This window comes from Diuraphis noxia, unplaced genomic scaffold, assembly GCF_037042655.1.
Source record: "Diuraphis noxia isolate RWA-SAM2 unplaced genomic scaffold, SU_Dnox_SAM2 contig0003, whole genome shotgun sequence".
In the NCBI taxonomy this organism is placed as follows: domain Eukaryota; kingdom Metazoa; phylum Arthropoda; class Insecta; order Hemiptera; family Aphididae; genus Diuraphis; species Diuraphis noxia.
The window spans coordinates 8,288,012-8,308,678 of record NW_028301713.1 but is presented as its reverse complement, the minus strand read 5'-3'; the positions used below and the strand labels follow the sequence as shown (position 1 = coordinate 8,308,678).

At 29.1% G+C, this 20,667-nt stretch overlaps 1 protein-coding gene and 1 long non-coding RNA gene across 2 annotated transcripts; both read right to left on the bottom strand.

Annotated features, from left to right (window-relative positions):
- Window positions 1-1,527: 1,527 nt before the first annotated feature.
- On the bottom strand, window positions 1,528-2,429 carry LOC149056659 (uncharacterized). Its single transcript, XM_089223142.1, has one exon. It carries the CDS (start codon window positions 2,392-2,394, stop codon window positions 1,528-1,530), a length of 867 nt encoding a protein of 288 aa, XP_089079268.1. The 5' UTR covers window positions 2,395-2,429.
- A 5,804-nt stretch (window positions 2,430-8,233) lies between these two features.
- Window positions 8,234-9,342, bottom strand: LOC107169208 (uncharacterized). Its single transcript, XR_001506244.2, has 3 exons — window positions 9,205-9,342; window positions 8,938-9,088; window positions 8,234-8,376 (listed from the first exon to the last, which is right to left on the bottom strand). It is a non-coding gene; the product is annotated as an uncharacterized LOC107169208 (long non-coding RNA).
- Window positions 9,343-20,667: the final 11,325 nt, after the last annotated feature.

The window sequence follows — 20,667 nt, the reverse complement described above, 5'->3', positions numbered from 1 at the left end:
ATATGAGGATTCCAGGTTAATTTCCTGTCCAAGATTACACCGAGGTATTTGATATTTGGTGACCAAAGAATACTATTACCGTAGTTATAATATAAATTTATACACTTTATTAAATTTTTTTTTTTTTTTACTGTCCCGCTTAAGTTACTTATTATATAATACGCGAGTATTAAAATTATTATAATTGATTAATACTTTATCATCGGTCAACTTTTTTTTGTTGAATTTAACATTTGAAAACTAATTAAAATATTATAGAAAATGATATGGATAATTTATTTTATAGTTGTATACATAATTTGTAAATTCTGAATATACATAATAGATGTTGATTTTTCATATTATTATTGTAATAAATACAGTTATGTCAAACAACTTTAAATTCAAAAACTTAAAAAAAAAATTGATTTATATTATGTCAAAGGAATATACTCGTATATTATGAAAAATATAAAAATATAATAATTGACGTTGAAGTAAATGACCTAATTCCAGATGAGAAACAATGGTTTGGATTTGCCTTTTTGACTTTTGAATTGAATTAGTACTAGAAAATATGTCGCAATGATACCACACATCTATAAAAAAAATATGTAGTATTATTTCGAACATAATAATTTAAACTAATAGTTTTTATGGATCAAAGTCAATCACGAGATATTTTCGTAGGCTTACAGCTTTCATGAGGTCCATATTAACGATAACAAATCCTCCAATTGTTGAATTTATTTTTCTAGCATTTATTTGTATCCAAAATATTTCGACCTAAAGTTGCAACTCACAATATACAATTTATAATTACCTACTATTCTGTAGTTTTGTGATAATAATTTATACATTTTACCGTTTTTTTAACATCCAAATCCAGATGGGATCCATGGTGGAGTTTGATTTTTTGTAAACTCGCTGCGGTTCTTTTGGCCTGCAAGCGATAATATAATTTTGTAATTAGTATTATTGTATTAAGCTCTTACCATACGGCATACACACTCTTAACATTATTGTATCCAGAAATTATGTTAAATATTACTTAGAACCCCATATTATTACTGAGATAATTATGTTAACAATGTATTTTCATTAATTTTACATTTTTTTTTTCTTGTCTATTTTTTATGGACTTGGGAACTTAAAAATGTCTACAATAAAATATATTAGGTACCTATTATTAATCATGTTTCTTGAATTTTCAATACCATTTGCTTATAATATTGATTAGGTACAGAAAAAGTTGTAATTTTATAAATAACAATATTAAGGTATTATTATTTGCGTCCATTTTACGCCATTTTTTTCCGCCAATATTACATTTTCATAATATATTATTCAGGCATTCAGACACTTAAAAAAATCATACTTAATAATATTATTAGCTTATTGTTTGTTATATGGTTGTCGTTATTGATCAGGGGCGGTGAACCTTTTTTGCGTCAAGTACCAAATTTTGCCAATCAATTATTTGAAGATTGTTCACGTGCCATTAAGTCGTAAATACTAAAAAGCAGTACAGAAAAAATAGCATAATTTTTATAATTTTAATTTTTCACGCGCGCCATTGATATTTGCAGACCAACGTGCCAACCCTGTTGTACGGACGCATAAAACACTTGCCTGGCTAGACAATCGGGCGCCCGTGTAGCAGAAATACGACAGTTGTACCAGAAACAGGAGTACCTCGCACACGTGTTCGACTATGAGCACGGCGGCCACGCGGGCGAACGGCCGGTCATCCTGCACGGCGGCCGATAGCTCGATGATGCGGAACACGACCATGATGATGCGGACCATGCTGTACGGCCACTTGAGCAACAGGATCATCGAATACGCCCGGTTGAGGTGGCCCACCTGCCGGCCAAAGTCGTCGGACGCGCGGGCCAGGCGAGCCACGCGCGCGGCCAGCGACCGGCGGCCTCGATGATGCCCCTCCGCGTCCACGGCCACCTCCAGCAGCCGGTCGATGCGCGCGTAACCGTGGCCTAGGACGCCGTACTGAAACGTGACCAGGTTGTAGACGGCCGCCTGACCCAGCGCGTTGACGCAGTACGGGAAGACGACGGTCACCGGCACGGCCGCTGTGTACAGCATTATACACGCAGCGTACGCGGCAATCGTGGCGGCCGAATAGTACTTGGCGGCCGGCGACAACAGCGCGGCTGAGTAGTGTTTGGTGGCCGCGTCTCGTTCCGTTTCCCGGATGAACGCCAGCACGCGCTCGGTGCCGGCCAACGCGGCCGCCTTGTGCCGGCGCCCGTAGAACATGGCGCAGACCAGCGCCGAGAACGGGCCCAGGTTCCGGTTGGCCAGCTCGATGACTGCGAAGCAGTACGACTCCTCGAAACACTTCCGGAACGACGTGCCGACATAACCGGAAGCTTCCAGGTAGTTGTAGTACATGATGAACGCGTCCAGCGCCGCGTACGCCAGCCACACGGGCACGACGCGCCAGTCGAACGCGTACTTGTGTCCTGTGGGTTAGAAACACGACGAGAGAAAAGTCAAATCACAGGACTTGAGTTTCCCACCACCTAACCACCCCCCCCCCCCCACCAAAAAAAAAAATCGTGACCGATGCAATGACATTTGCAACAAAATCAGTTACGTTAAAGTCTATTGAGTGTTTCACTATAATTATTGTTATAATATCTTATCCATTGCAGTCATGTTTACTGCTATTATAGTGCATGACTGTTAGATCTACTTTTATATTTTTTTCATGTCCATTCTCGTCGAGGCGTGTATATTGTCTTTTTTTAAACGATTGAGGTGTAAACGCTCGTGAAAAATGTTTACGATTGTAATGCTGCGTAATTTTATAGCATTTAAAAAAAATCTCATCTCTTTTTTTTTATTTTGAAGTTTTTATGAGCAAAAACATCGTTTAAAAATCGACGTGTTTAATCATCGTGTAAATTAATGTGGAATGAGATGATGCACAATACAAATATATAATAATTTAATAACTTTTAAATCAATTACATTTTTAGCAACACAATTAAACTTATATTAATTATACAAAACTATACTTACGACCCAGTACGTGAAAAAACTACACGCATTCATCTAAAATGGCACACATTTATCTGACACGTTTAGATTTTGCGTTTTTGCGTTTTTTCAGTACCTACCGAATACGTGCTGGGTATATAAGGATCGATTAAACCAATTTTTTTTTTTCATTTTGGATTAATTTTTTTTTTTTCATTATCGTTTGCAGAAATTGCGATTCTATGACCTTTGAACAGTTGTATTCTTCTGCCTAACACCTGTGTACATAATTTGTAGCGATATATATATATATATATATATATATTATAGCTCGGATGTGGCAGAAATTCGAATACATGTCGTATTTCGAGGAGACAGCTTTGATAATTAATATTTGACACTAATTAAAAATAGTAAAATGTTTTGCTGGACACATCGCGGATCTATCACGAATCAATCGATCTGATAGGTAAAATATTACCATACTATAAAAGTAAAACAGTTAAATGGCGCTTGCAGAGTGACGGCGTTGGAGGTACACGGTACTGACATTAATCATAACTACGAAAATAAAAGTCATAGTCATATAATAAAATATATTTAAGGGGTATTATCGCGGTGTTAAATGTTACGGCGTCGAAGAGTCACCGATAACTGCAGAGCTCGAACTTCAATAATACCTATATGATTATCAGGGTCGGGCTGCAGTGTCTTCGATACAAGTAATACTTGATTATTATATACGTATCACAAAAATAATAAAAATTGAATTCCGATATAGTTACGGGAAACGATACCTAATCGAGTAATTTCTGTTGCGATACAATTTTAATGTCTGATATTTTCCTCGGAAAAATACTTCGACACGCCGGATCTCCCCTTCCCTCATGAGGCCCTGCAGTGGAAATAGTTTACTGTTGAATCTCGTCGAAATGCAAAAAAAAAAAGCAAAAAAAAATCGACATAATCGCTGCTGTTGTTCGACGTGTTTTGTACCTCGCACTACGTCCGGGTCTCCGTCGCGTCCGGCTCCACCGGCGCCAGTTCGTCTGCGAGTGATGGGCAATCCCCAGCAGACGGCCAACGCGTGCGTCAGACGCATGTATCTGTAACAGTCGTCGTCGCCTTCGTCGGTGCGTTTATCGATTGTTTTCATTTCGCACCCCGAAAAAAAACGCAAACGGTTCGGCGATAAAAAAAATTATCGTGTTGTGTGTGTGGGTGTGTGGGTGGTCTCAAGTACACGGCGGCGATGGTGCGATTACATGTCCCGAAGATTTCTGCGACAGTATTATAGCAACAGCTGTGTAGGTATCAGGGTTTTAAATAAATAAATTGTCATACAGTCGGTCGGACGACGGGCTAAAAACGCAATAATTTGTGTCACGTCAAACGGGTTGACGATAGGTAATAATAATTATTATTATTATTATTATTTTTTTTTTTTCATTAAACCTTCACAATCGTTCGACAATATAGTATGTTTTTTCGAACGTCTTCACTCGTGGAAAGAAGAGGGAGCGGTATTACAATAACGACGTGTGGGCGTGTGCACGTGCTGTCCACGCTGTGCCGTATTACTATATATAGGTACTCTCTGCAACACATTAAGTCAATATATGCGTATTTCCGGCGGAAATATTTTATTGTGTAGCAATACGATAACGACACTTGAATCGGACAACGAATATGTACATAGTGATCGATCGGCGTGCGTGTGTATAATTTACGACCGTATATTATATTATACATATTATGTATATGTATACATGACATATATATTTTGTCGTTATTAAATATTTAAAAGGCACATTGTTCGGCGGAATTAGTATTGACTTGAATTTTGGCTTTTGAAACGATGGCGCCCGCCCGCCGCAGTCTGCTCGCTTCAAATGTTTTGATTTAAACATTTCAATTCGTCTTGACGTTTTCAATATTATTATTTTTCAGCTGCATAACGTCTAACGTATAATTGCATATCATTTACATATTATTATCGATTTAAATTAAATTACATTTAAGTATATTATTATTGAGCGTAATAGAGATTTTAAAAAACTTCCACATAATTCCAAATTATGCTACCGGTACTTACATATACTTGATTAAATAAAAAATGTTTACATTGAATTGTATTCATCATTATGCAAGATACTTCCATGCACCAATAAGAGTCGAAGAAAATGAAAAAATGTGCACTTAAAAATACTAAAAATGAATTTTTTTTTATCAGATTATAAAATTAAATCCATAAGTATGTTAGTATTATAGGTAGATACTTACTAAAGATCCATTTTGAATTTTTAAATAAAACTTTGTTAAGATTTCGTTTCTTTATTTTATTATAGCTGCTGGAATAGTAAATAGTAAGCCGATCTTGAATTACGTACACTAATATTTTTTGTTCGTATTTTTATTCATAGACAACCGATATTGATGACAACAATTTCAATCTAAAAAAAAGTATTTAAATTTGGAAATAAAGGTCAAATTTTTACCGTCAAGTGGTTCAATGTTCACTGATTAGAATTATGACTTATCTCGAGTTAAAACAAAACTTTAATACTATAAGAACATTAAAAAAAAGCGGGTAAGTCGTGGATGTCGCTCTGCTGTACAGTAGGTTACTGTAATGGATGGGATTAAATTTGAATGCAATGATAGGTATCATTGTATACGAAAAACGATTCTGAACGGAGATGATTTGTCAGTCTAGGATATATTATATTTAAATATTGTCATATATTCTATTCTGAAACAAATATTTTATTTTTCAATTAAGACGCATTTTGCATAAGGCATGGTTAACCAATTAGTGTAGTTATCATGTAGTAATCATAATTCATAATACCTTATATTATCATAGATATACGAATACCTGGTTTGAGGATAAATCGTTATCATTACGCGATTTCATAAAAATTTAAAACTCAAACGCTCAAAACATTTTTCCTATAATGACGCTTCAAATTTTTTCTATAGCTATTTGAAGCAAAACTTATGGAAAACTTGGTGTTAAATTTTATAATCTTAGATATAAATACAAACAATATTATGAATTTTGAACTACAAAATAATTTGCAAATATTCATGGTTTTGACAAATTTTTGTCAATATTTGAAATTCAAATGCTAATAAAAATTTAATTTGAATTTCCGGTGACATTTTTTTTGTGATAAAGATTGACAAATTTGTAAGGAATCTTGTATTAAATTTTCAAATCTTAGATTTAAAAAGAAATTTTTTTATGAATTTCTAGCTTATATTAATTCGCGAATTTTCGTGATTTTTAGGTATGTTGTCAAAATTTAAATTTAAATGCTTGTAAAAAAAAATGTGACTATTTATTTCTCGTATTTTTCAACTGCTATTGTAAAAATATTTTAGGAGCCTTGAATTAAATTTTCAAATCTTAGGTATAAAAGGAAAATTTTTTATGAATTTCTAGGATGAAATAATTTACGAATTTTAGTGATTTTTACGTATGTTGTCAAAATTAAAATTTGAATACATGTAAAAAAAAAATTGTGGCTATACATTTATTTTATTTTTCAACTGCTATTGTAAAAATATATTATGAGCCTTGTATTAAATTCTCAAATCTTAGAATTAAAAAAAAAATCTTTTATGAATTTCGATCTAAGATAATTTGAAAATTGCCGTAATTTTTACGTATTAAGTCAATATTTGAACTTCAAATGCTAATAAAAAAAAATCGTGTGTATGTATTTTTATAATTTTTTAATCACTTTAAGAATAACTTATGAGGAATTTTGTGTTAAATTTTCAAGTATTTTTATTGGGCCATAAAAATTTTATTGACACTTAAAAAAAATTTCAGAAAAATTGAAAATTTCAGTTGTCTATAAATACCTCAAAAAAAGTCAAAATATTTTCAAAATTAAATCATGTAAAGTAAATGCCAATCTTAATAACTGGTAAAATTTTTCAAATATCTATGACTTATACTTTTTGAATAATAACAAATGTTTAAAATCGTTTGAGGATAAATCGTTATCGTTACGCTATTTCGTAAAAATTTAAAATTCAAACGCACTTAAAATTTTTCCTATAATGATGCTTCGAGTTTTCTCTAGAACTGATTTTTCTCGATTTTTTTGAAAACTGTTGGAAAATGTTTACTTTTGACCTCTATAATGCACCAAGAATCTTCAATTTTTCATCGGAAACCACCCCCAAACTTTGAAATCGAAGCATTATTTCGACTAGTTATGCTGTACACAGACCCAAAAAAAAACACACGTCATTGTAAAATCAATACATTCATCACTTCGTTCAGAATCTAAAAATAACAGTTGTAATAAATTACTTAAATAATGTGAATGTAGGTCATTAATATTATTTGATAGGCTGACTTTACAGTCTTTACACATACTGTTGATTTGCTTTATTTTTGTTTCTAAGATCTCTACAAACAAAAATCTATTTAATATAAAACGTACTTACTATTTATTATAGTCTATGCTCTATAATGAACAATATAAATTTTCAAAAAATCTACTTTTAATGTTTTCTTGAAGAGAATGTTGCAGCTGTTATAAAATATAAGGCCGTTATCATATCCATTTACAGTAAGAAGTTAACACACTAACACTACAATTCTAATAATTGAGACTTGAGACAGTCTGTAATGTACATTAAACATTTGAAACAACGCGATATTGAAAAAAATAATGATTATAACTAGCCATTGTAAATACAATGATACACTGAGTATAAATGATATATATTTTTTCATTATTTAACAAAACACATTTTAGCTATTGATTTTGTTAATTATAAAATTCTATTCGAATTTTTAGTTTGATTGTCAACAATTATATTATCATCTAACAAACATATTTAAAAAATTTCAAATGTTCTTTAATTCTTTTATATATTACCTAAACGATTATATATTATTATTATTTATGTGATATAAAATATTTTTTATGTTAATTAAGATACTATACAAAAACTTGCACTTTTATAGAATACATATTATGTGATTTATAACACCTCTTACAAACTCACGATTACAGTTTACATTCGTAATCAACATTGTGTTTCAGATGAATTAGCACACGTTATATTATTACTCTAAATACGATTTAAATATACACCAATATTGTATGGTATAGACTTTAAAGTATTATAATATTATAATAAAGGTACCTATTTTGTTTTATTAAAAGACGATGATCGTATAGAAGCCGCATATAAGGACCCAGAAAAATGATAAGTCAAATGACGGAGAAGACTGATTTATTTTGCAATGTACATATTAATTTTCATACATGTTAGTGTAATTACATATTATTGTAATGTTTTGGGCTATGGCATTTTTGAGTTTGTATTGTATATATGAACTTACATGGTGAATTAACAGTTCTGAAAAAAAAAAGAATAAACAATGATATTGTAATAAATATTAATCATTAATACGTAAGTTATAAATTATATATATGTAGTAACAACTATTTACTGGAAAATAACTTCAACACTTGATTCACTGAATCGCATATGCATTATAGTTATAAATTAATAACTACCTATATGTATAATATTATGTTTGCAATGCATTCAGTAAGGTACTTGGAGCATTCAGCACTAAAACAGCCATACTCGAACTGCGGCACATATTTGTATGTGCCTCCCCTCAAAAAATAAAAATAAATAATACTCGTTGCATCGATACAAAACGTTTTAAAATTTTAATTTAAACCTAATATAATTATAAATATAAATATTATAAATCACACTAACTTAAAATAAATATTTTTTTTTATATAATACATAATAACATATAAATGTATTTTTAATTTTTTTTTCGAATTCCCTTTCCATTTCTACTCGTGATACGCGTAATGTTTTAGAATATATTTTTATGTGGCCAATTAAAAAAAAAAGTTGAGTATGGCTGCACTAGACTATACATGGCTACATATTTACCATCAATTGATTGGTGGCTGGTGCGGCCTTGGCGACTGTGTTGATGGCTTTGAAAGATTGAACTTGTCCAACGACAACGATGTTCATGGATACCTTTTCAGCGCCCATTTTTGATTTTGGTTGGTTTTCGTGGAGTGAAATAGAGTAAAGACTGCAAAAAAAAGAAAACAAACGAATAAGTTTTTATCTATAATATACCTAGTCTCAAAAAACTTGTATTGTCCATGAATATTGTATTATGATAATTATTGTTCAGAAAGTACTCACCAAAGAATAGATTTGCACGAAAAATGCGTTATGCTGGGATCGAGGAGCCCGACGCCTTTTTATACATAAATTCGAGGCGGACAATGAAAGTGGGGCGCCGTGGCGCGATTATTGTGATATTATCGTTGTAGCAAGATGATACGCGCGATGTGTGAATTGTACCTATATTATTTGTATAATTCCAACGAATTAACACGAATTGTACATTTTTAAATCACATGTTATATTATGGTTAATATTTTAAATTTTGTGCATAAACAATGACAATTTATTGTATGTCGATGTATTAATATTGTACCCATAGTACAATTATACTTTATACAACATAATTTTAGAATAAAATATATATATCTAGGATGATTCATAAAGGATGATTCATTTTTAAAAATTAATTTTAACTAAAAAAAATAGCCTTATTAGTTTATGAAATGTTAAGACGTATAGGTTATTGTACCTAATAATTATAAGGGTGAAAAATATTAAAAAATCATATATAGTTCTAGAACAGCATGGATTTAGATTTTGCAAAAAAAAAAAAATATGAAAAAGTAAATAGTTTTTAGAATTAATAAGTGTTTTACGCCTCATGAATCACCCTGTATATTATGTAAAACACGAAACCAGTGAGAAATATTTGAGGAAAAAAATGTCATAAATTAAAACAATTATTAGCATATAAAAAATTATTTTAATTGAAATTCAAGCCTCCCAAATCCAAAGGCCCGCAGTTATGCCTATATGATCCCGTACTTTTGAAGCATATAATAAACTATATCAATCTATGGATAGCAATAAAACCTTTACCGGTGTAACAGGCGATTTTTACCCCCCTGTAAATTTTACCGAGGGGGTAAAAATCGCCTGAGGTAAAAATCGCCTACCGTAACAGGCGATTTTTACCCCCCTGTAAATTTTACCGAGGGGGGTAAAAATCGCCTGAGGTAAAAATCACCTACCGTAACAGGCGATTTTTACCCACCTACAAATTTTACTGAGGAGGTAAAAATCGCCTGCGGTAAAAATCGCCTAACATAACCGGCGATTTTTACCCACCTATGAATTTTACCGTAGGAAGGTAAAAATCACCTGAGGTAGAAATCGCCTGTTATACTTAACTTAAGTTAAGTAAGTAATTTTTACACCCTAGCCACCCCTAGGGCCTAGATAGTTATAGCTCCTTTTCTTACTTGAAACAGTTACTTTATTATTTTTAAGACTTCAATTTAAGGTAACTTGTAGGTACTTATAAATCGTTTCATCAAACTTAAATTGCAATATCGAAAATATGCCATCTTAGTAGCCTTTATATAGTAAAATAGGTACCTATAAATTACATTTATATTATTTTTTTACATATGAATAATTCTTTTGAAAAATGTTTACCATACGAGTATAATCATAAAGTATTTTACCTTTATTACCTTATTAGTTATTAACAGGGTTCGGGACAAAATTTGTCTCAATAGAAAATTGGATATCCAATATCCATCATAGATTTAGTGAAACATTGTAGATTATTATACAAATGCGTTTTATAGTGCGGGAAATTCAACTGTACAATTTTACTTTGTTTATTTTTGATTTATTTGCTATATTGACGCATATTTAACTATTTTTAACAATTTATGAATACCTAATAGAATTGTTTAAAATATATTAATTAAACTGTTGAACAATTAATTCCAAAAATTTGTTTTAAGCATAGTTATACTATTTGTTAATTATCTGACGCAAAAATATTACACATTAATGTGATCTAAAAATACTCAAAAAAAGCAATTTGAATTAAACGATAAAAATAATGTAGTTATCCGAGCTGGATATAATCTTAATAGGAGAGCTTTCCTGTTTGAAAACATTAGAAAACATCGAATACTTCAATACAATCACAAAGGTAAAAATTGTATTAATAACAACAAATTTGTAGTTAATATTTACGCACATATAGTAATATTATATTATAACAAATTATGTAAAACAAGAATTTTAAAATTAAATAACTATACATAAAATTATTAATTATTGGAAAATACATCATAATAATATAATAGATATGAATTGAAAATAATAAAATAACGAATATCTCTTACATTTTTTTTAAGTTTGATTTTTAAACATCTAATTAATAAGCTTACTTTAGCATATTTGTTCACTTAATAAATTAATTACAAATTTTTTTATACAACACTTAAAACCACATCAAAGTGTACGTTACCTATATTTCTTATATATATACATCTTTCTGTATGATAAATATTTTTTTTTAAACTAAAGTTTTTGTTAAAAAGTTGCCAAGTGTTCGTTGCTGTTGTATAAACGTAAATTGATGTTTTTAATAATTGAGTTGCAGCAAAAATCTCTACATCAGTACCCCAAACACCTACGAAAATAAAATTTACATGATCCATAATGTTATATTATATATTTAAAAAATGTATATCCATAAAACATAAGTTCTCGATAATTCTGTTGTATTTTTGGTTGTATATAATACATTAGTAAAATAAATCTTACCATCATTATATATTTTATTTTTTTCTAGATAAATATCAATTTCATCCTCCTTGCCAACGTATTTATGGATATTTGTATTAGTCTTGACCACCTAGAGTAATTTAGAAACAAAATTGCTTAAAAAAATATTATTTACATAGATTTTTTCTATTAAATTTGTACATTACATACCTCAGCAATATGTTTACGTATTTCTTTATGGTTTTCCTCTGTGCCTGTTATCCAATATGATAATGCCCTGTATAAACAATTACCATCTCCTAAAATGTTTTTTGTTTCTGCGGGTTCACTTAAAAATTTTCCTCTTCCTTTGAATTTCAAGACTTCAGTTAGGTTTAATTTTAATTGTTCGCATTTTAAAATCTGCCATGGTTTTGCAATTGGATTAAAAACTCGACTTTTATTCATTCCTGAAAGGCTCACCGTGTCATTATTTAAAACCATTTGACTATTTTCTTGTTTTTCAGTATCATCTTTATCTTCATTAACTTCTGTATTCATATTTTCCTCTAATATCTGTCCTTCTAAATTATTTTTTAAATCAACTTCTTTCATATTATCAGATTCTTTAAAATGTTTTAGGTTACTAAGATGTTGTGTTTTGGCTAATGTTTTATTTTTGGATTTTAATGTAACTGTATTTCCGTTGTTAATTGACACAATTGTATAAGGTCCTTCCCATGGTACATATTTCCAACCACCCTTTCTGTCATCTCTCTTTAAATTTCTTACCAAAACTTTGTCATTTTTTTTAAATATTTGACCTGTGTTATGCCGCTTTGAATATGACAGTCGTTGACGTTTTTGGGCCTCTCCGATATTTTTATGTGCGTGATTTTCCATAACGTTCCTCATGTTTATCATTTGATTTAACGTCTTATCAAAATCGTCTTTATTGAATGGATCTTCTGTCTTACATTTATCTTCTTCTTTTCCTTTTTCAATACTATCATCTAAATCAATTGGTAGTATAGCTTCACGTTGGTATAGCATTTTAAATGGGGAATAGCCTGTTGAGGAATGCTGAGCAGTTCGGTGAGCAAATAAAACTCCTTGTAAAATAGAAGGCCATTTATTTACATTGTCTTGTAAAACTTTGAGCAAGCAATTTTTAATTGTTCGGTTTTGTCGTTCGACTAGACCATTTGCCTGTGGATGGTATGCAGATGTAACCCTTTGTTTAGTTCCTGTAAGCCGAGATAGCTCGATGTTAAGTGAATTCAAAAATTCCCGTCCTTGATCGTTGATTTGAATCCTGGGACACCCGTGTCGACAAATAACATCGTCATACAAAAATCTTGCTACCGAAACCGCAGTTTTATCATATAACGGCCTAGCTTCGGACCATTTTGAAAAATAGTCGATAGCCACTATAACATATTTATAACCGTCCACCTCAGGAAGTGTCATTAGATCGACTCCAATTTGTCGGAACACCTATAATAATATTAAATTATAAATTTATATTTCTCAATATAATTAATTTTTAAATTGTTGTTTTGGATTAATAATGTATTATTGTTATTTTTTGAAACACTATGCAATAAAAAATAGTTTTATTTTAGTGTCGAACTTATAAAAATTTCAATTTACCTATTTATTGAAAATAATATTTTCCATTTTTTAATGGATACTTAGGTATAATAATAATTAATCATTAAAATATATAAAGTTACAAGTTCAACAAATTATTTACTATAATATATTTAAAAATTATTTTTCTTCCAGACTATCATATTATTGGGTCACATAAATATTGAGTTCTCATGTGAAAACCACAGAATATAAAAACATAAAACAACCAACCAAAAATATTATTATACAATAATATAATACCTAACTATCACGGTCCGAGATTAAACATTTTTTTACATATTATTTAGTGGTGACCATATGTTTTCATTTTCCAACAAGGCTTTAAATTTCATAGTTTAAATTTTGAGTGAAATGATGAATGTATTGATTATTTTAATGATACCTATGTTTTTTTCTGTTATCATATTTTGGGGCAGTAAAATTTTTTTGATTTTCTACTTCAACATAATTTATGGTAAAAAATTAAACAAAATAATGATATTTAGGAATAGTTAAAAAAATTCCTATGAAATTTGTTTTAACAAAAAAAATTGTGTTTGTGTTTTAGTATAACTAAAAAAAAAAAAATTATATTAATAATACCCATAAATATATGACATTTTCTTCAAATATTCATATTAGCTGTTTATATCTACCATGAAATTTTCTAAATATTTTGACTCTTTTTGAGCTAGTATTGTACATAATCAAATGTTTTTATTATTTTATTTTTAATTTAATTATTATAGATAAAACAAAATTCCACTTGGTTATAAAACATGAAAATTTAATACAAGGTTTCTAATTAGATTTAATTTACGTAAAAAAGTTGAACGTAAATCCATAATATTTTTTATGATCATCCGAAACTAGAATTTTAAAAATATTCGCCAAAATCGTGAAAATTTGTAATTTATTTTGAAGTTGAAAATTTATAAAATGTACAATCAATTTGTATAACCTAGGATTGAAGAATTAAAACAAGGTTTCTTATAAAAAAAAAAAATACTGCAACCAATAAATCTAAAAAAATTGTTTACACAATTTTTGTGTAAACAAAGTAAATATAATATGATCGGTGGCGGAGAAATGCATTATTGCTCTCTTGTACTCCAATGAACCTCTGCACCAATAACTACATCGAGGAATATTTTAAAAATATTATTTTGTCTACATTCAGGTCTGACAATATAACTTATAAATTTTTATATGTATCATATAATCTTAACTTGTTATCACATTACCTGTTTTGGAACTTCGATGGATTGCATTTCTGGAACAACTTTCAAAGTAGCTGGATTTACTTTCTGACAAGCAGCACATTCTTGAATGAAAGTACGAACGTCTTCTGCCATATGAAGCCAATAGAATCTAAATATTTATGTAATATAACAAAAAATTACATTAAAAATAACAGATTATGTATTAAAATATGTAGATACATACTGTATAAATATGCATTAAAACTTAACACTAACATATTTTCTTTAATATTTCGTAAAATATCAATTAAATTATGCGAAAGCAAAAATTGCTTATGTTGAGTCGTATGTAAAAATTAATTAATTTAATATTTCAATAAAATGTTAACCTTTTTTTTATCAAGCGTTGTGTTGTGTCTCGTCCTCTGTGAGATGATAATGCAGATGATTCTTCACTTTCGTTGGATCCGCAATGAATCATTTTAATTATTTTAATTTTTTCGGTATTATCGAATACAACACGTGCTTTAGTTTTCTTATAAATTAATATTCCATCTTCAATAGCATAAGGTTTGCACTGTTTCCGAAAATTTGATTTATCATTCCGTTTCTGTATGTACGGTGGATAATTATTATTTATTAAAAATTGCATCACATCTCTTAATTCGGCACGCTTATACTTTCGTTCCGTGTCAATATCATTATTCTTTGCAGCATCAATGTTATCGTCAAATTCTAATAAAAATACATTAAAATGTTATAATATACGGTATTATATAATTAAACTACTTTAAAATTTAGCAGGTCACGTGGGATAATTAATAACATCTAAAAAAAAGTAGAGTGTATATTATAAATATTTGGTAAAAATATCAGGTGTATATAACAATTAATATTTTCTGAATTAAAACAAGAAAACTAAATTTATTTTATCGAAAACCGATGTTGAATAAAACAAGGCTGGGCAAGTTAACGATTTTTTTTAACTCGTTAAGTTATTTTAAAATAATAAAGTTAAGTTAAATTAAAAGTTAATCATATTTTTTTCGTTAACTCGTTAAGTTAAAAGTTAACTTTGAAAAAAAAAGTAACTTAACTTAGTTTAAAGTTAAAATTTTCTAATTTGCAAAAATAAAAAATTGCACACATAATATTAGTTTTTCTACGCTCAAGAAAATTACTGGGGAAATTTTGTACAATGAATAATATTTGATACATAAAATTATTAACTAGCTATCAAAAAACCTACTTTTCCAAAATAAACCTCATTAATAATTTGCATTATTCTTTGCATTAAATCTTTAAACAAGACGTAAGTACTTACTTTTAATTCATCTAACCTATAGAAAACGAAAACACTCTAAATAAATAATATTTATTCCCATTTTTTTTAGTAAAATAATTTATCGATATCTTCTACTTCTACATTATTTCTATTTATAATTGCATATTTTGTATCTTTTTCCATGAATACACAATTATTATTACCTTTCTTATAATTGCAATCTTCTAAATTTCCATGTAGCACATCACTATACATATCACAATCGACAAAATCCAAAGAATTTAAATTCTCCCCTTCATTTTCATTTGTTTGTTTGATATCATCCCATGGACGAAACATCCTGCTGAATCTTTATAAAATTAAAATAGAAATTTTTTGTTTTTTCCGATTTTTTTAAAACTATCGCAAAATTTTTACTTTTGACCTCTGTAATGCACCAATGATATACACTTTACGTCTTTACATAATTTTAAAATCTCAATACATTCATCACTTCGTTTGAATCTAAAAATCAGTCTATCCGAATTTGGTATTGAAAACACCGGTTACTATTTAATCCAAATTGTATGGTTTATGCATTTACCGAAAGGGTTAAATATTTGAAATTTATTTGAAAAGTGTATTTATATATCATTAGCTCGTAAAAATATCGATTTATTCCAATATATTTCGGCCGAGAAATTCAGTGTTTCCGAAATTATTAGTGAACACTGCGGTATACTATGCCTATAGTATAATGTGTACAAGTACAATTCTATAAGCCCCAACTAATAATGCCTTTGAATTACAACGATTACTTTCCATTAAATATAATATAAATTTAACACTTATGACTTTTACATACATAATGGTAAGGATAAATATGGGCTCGGGATAATTTACGTTGCTATAATAATTCACTGAATAAGTGTATAATTTTAAAATTGTTTATTGAATACCTCATAGGTACTATATTATTTTTAAAAAAAGCCAAACTGTTGAATTGGAGGTCTTTGGATTTTTTTAACATTCAGCATATTCTATACGACTATACCTAGCAATTAAAATTTTTACGTATTAAAAAATTATTTTACTAAATAATTGATTTAAGGGTAAATAATCAAAAACTATTTTAAAATATGCAATAAAAATCAATAAATCTTAAAAATATGCATTTGTAGAAATAAATCCCAAAATATGCAAAAATATGCACAATAAAGTTTTAAACTTTAACTCCAAACACCACAACACAAATTTTTACTAGATCAGATTTATTCTTTTTACTTCCCGAACAAATATACAATTGCATAAATACCCGATCCCTGGTTATTACTTATTTTATTTAGTTATATTAAAAGTACATTAATTATAATATAATACCTAATTAAAATATTTTTATTTAGGTACTTACCCTTTACGGAGATTATAAATGAAGATTCTGATAAAAAAAAATCGATAATTTAAATATCGTACGCACAACACATATGTTTACATTAAAATATACACATTAAAAATTTGTAACACCGTGTTGAAGTCTTCAGAACGAAGGTGAATACGGGAATGAAAATAATAATCTGAAATTAGTCTAAAATGTCTTTAATGGGTCCTATATTATTATTTTTTGTCCCCTTCTTCCCTCATCTCTAAGATATCAGATATTGACATTGCATTACTTTTTTTTACCAAGAAGTTATAAGCTGTTAACTATAGTATAGTTGATATGGGTATGGGTTTAATGTTTATCAACATTTTTTGGTATGTTCTTTATGCATACTAAGCGCGTCTAACGCGTATGGCTCTACTTACTGTATAGTGTATTGTCACAAGTAACAATACATAACAATAGTCTATCTACCTGTCTAACTATTACGAACCGTTGAGTAGTATACGTATAGTAACGTTTTGGTTATCGCCAACCGCCATTATCGGTTACCTTTGACAGACGGGTCACTGTGACTCATAGAGTATTCTATGCTGTGACTGCCGTACCTTTAATATAATCCAAATTAAATTTTAACCTTATACTATTCTTTGAATTCTTTTTCGTAATTTATTTTATTGAAGTAGTATTTGTGGCGATTTTATTATTATAATACAGGCACATAGCATTGCATAATGTTTTTCACTTTTAACTTGGCTTTCAATGATTACATTCTTTGACAAACAAGACTATAGATTTCTGTTGCGGTTCTCCAAAGTGTCTTGGACTGTTGGATATTAGTTAAAAAGTTATCTAAAACGTTTGCATTTGTTATATATCAGCTATAATACATATGCTTTTCCGGTGTACAATTAGTACACACTAGATCAGCGGTTCCCAATCTTTTTCCCATCACGACGCATTATTATTAGTTATTATAAGTCACGGCACACTTTGGATAAATATTAGATCGTATATAATCAAGGGTTAAGTATTATCTACTTATCGAATAATAAGTTCAAATTGTCACGGCACACCTTTCAAATTTCACGACAAACTAGTGTGCCACGGCACGCCCTTTGGGAAACACTGCACTAGATATAGGTATTATGTTATGCAGTTATTACAAAAGCCAAGGGATAACCATGTTAAATTTGTAACATTAATATGAATATTTATTTATTTTTTTTTTTTTTATTATGATCAATTTTATTTTATGTTTTAACAAATTTTATCATTTTTTTATCGGTAATTACTTACCTAAGTATAATATATTATTGTAGGTACCTAGATACCCTACCTACATAAAAAATCAAATTAAAATGTAACTAAATGGTCTAAATGTAATATTATGAAAAAAAACCATAAAATATTAAGCAAAATGTTAAAATATTAAGTAAAATTGTGTTCTTAATTTTAACATTCTAAACTTCAATAATTGATGTTATAAAAAAAAATTAAGTACATGAAATATACTAAAAAAAATATTAAAAACGGATAAGTTAGTTATAAGTTATAACTTTATAACATAAGTTGGATAGCCACAATAATAAATTTAAGTAGTTCGCTAATTCGATAATTAGGTACCTACTATTATTAGTATTATTCAAGTATTTGGAACACATTAATTAATTTTTGCAGTTTTGTATAATTTCTGGTAAGTAATTCAAAAAGAAATGATCTATAAAAGTAGGTTTTTCTCATAATCTTCTTAAACGTTTAAAAATTAATCGATTAAGAAAAAAAAATTTTTCCAGTGTTTTCAAGCTTAATAAGAATAAAATCGTCAAACATAACAGGCGATTTTTACCTCCTCAGTAAAATTTTACCTCATGTGATTTTTACCTCCCTACGGTAAAATTTATAGGGGGGTAAAAATCGCCTATTACGGTAGGCGAATTTTACCTCAGGCAATTTTTACCCTCTCGGTAAAATTTATAGGGTGGGTAAAAATCGCCTGTTACGGTAGGGGAATTTTACCTCAGGTGATTTTTACCCACTAGGTAAAATTTATAGGGGGGGTAAAAATCGCCTGTTAGGGTAGGCGAATTTTACCTCAGGTGATTTTTACCCACTAGGTAAAATTTATAGGGGGGGTAAAAATCGCCTGTTAGTGTAGGCGAATTTTACCTCAGGTGATTTTTACCCACTAGGTAAAATTTATAGGGGGGTAAAAATCGCCTGTTACGGTAGGGGAATTTTACCTCAGGCGATTTTTACCCCCCCGGTAAAATGTATAGGGGGTATAATTCGCCGGTGACACCGGCTTTACCGTATGTACATATACATACTATTTATTAGGTTTATTAAAAAATACATTATTTCAATATTTTTTAATGAGATGATTAAATCATAAAAATCCATGTTTCTATTATTTTTTTTGGTAACTATATGTTATTACTTTTTCGGTAGTTATTGAGTTATGGTATATAATGTCTTTAACACGAGAACCAAACGATGGTTTGAGATTAAAACTGTATGTCGCAAGAACTTAAACAATTGTAAAAATATATGTATATATATTAAATTTGTTTTTAACGACTCGAAACCATGTGCATATATTTTTCTTCAAAAACATTATTAATTTTTGAAATAATGAATGTCTTACGTTAAATAGATTGCTTGATATACCTATTAAATAGTGTATAGTAAGGTTCCTATAATAGGTATTAGGTATATGGTTTATAGTAAGTTGTACTAAGTCGAATTCTTATTTTTCCGTTATGCATTAAATGCCGCAAACACTTATTGAATCAATATTTTTAATGGACTAGATGTACTGATGATGAAATTCACCCATTTCAAGATTTTTTTTTAAATATACAAAAAAAAAATGAGTGATGTCTATAATACTCATATTGTACACTTAATATTTTGTAATAAGTTAAATACATATACCTAGGTATTATATTATTATAATTAAATTACTAATTTTTAATTTGAACAAAAATTATATATTTTTAATAATTTTTTTTTGCATAATTTATTTATAAAAACATGGTATGGTGGAATCTGACCAACACATCATCCTAAAAGTAAATATATTTATTTGACCAGGATGTAGATTTAAAACGTGATGGTTGCATTCGAGAATGGTCTTAGAAAGCTTATGTAGATTACCATTGTGATATCAGTGAATTACATTAACTTATTCTCGAGACTTGTAGTTCAATATAGTTCTTATATGCATAAAAATTCTAAAAAAAGATTTCGTTAATTTATTACTTACGAAACATTGAGTATTATAACTCACTGTTTGACGTTTTTTCCGATAAGATATCGAAAAATGTGCAGTACACAATTTTTAATGTTGTCATTGTAAAATCGGACCTACTACCCCTATATAATTATATTTTAATAGTAAGTATACAAAGCTGATTATTGACTAGTTAAAAAGTTAATTTTTTTGCTAACTTAACTATAAGTAATGTACTTATTATCTTATTGGATTTTCTCATTTACTTAATATCGCATAACTAGCTAATGAA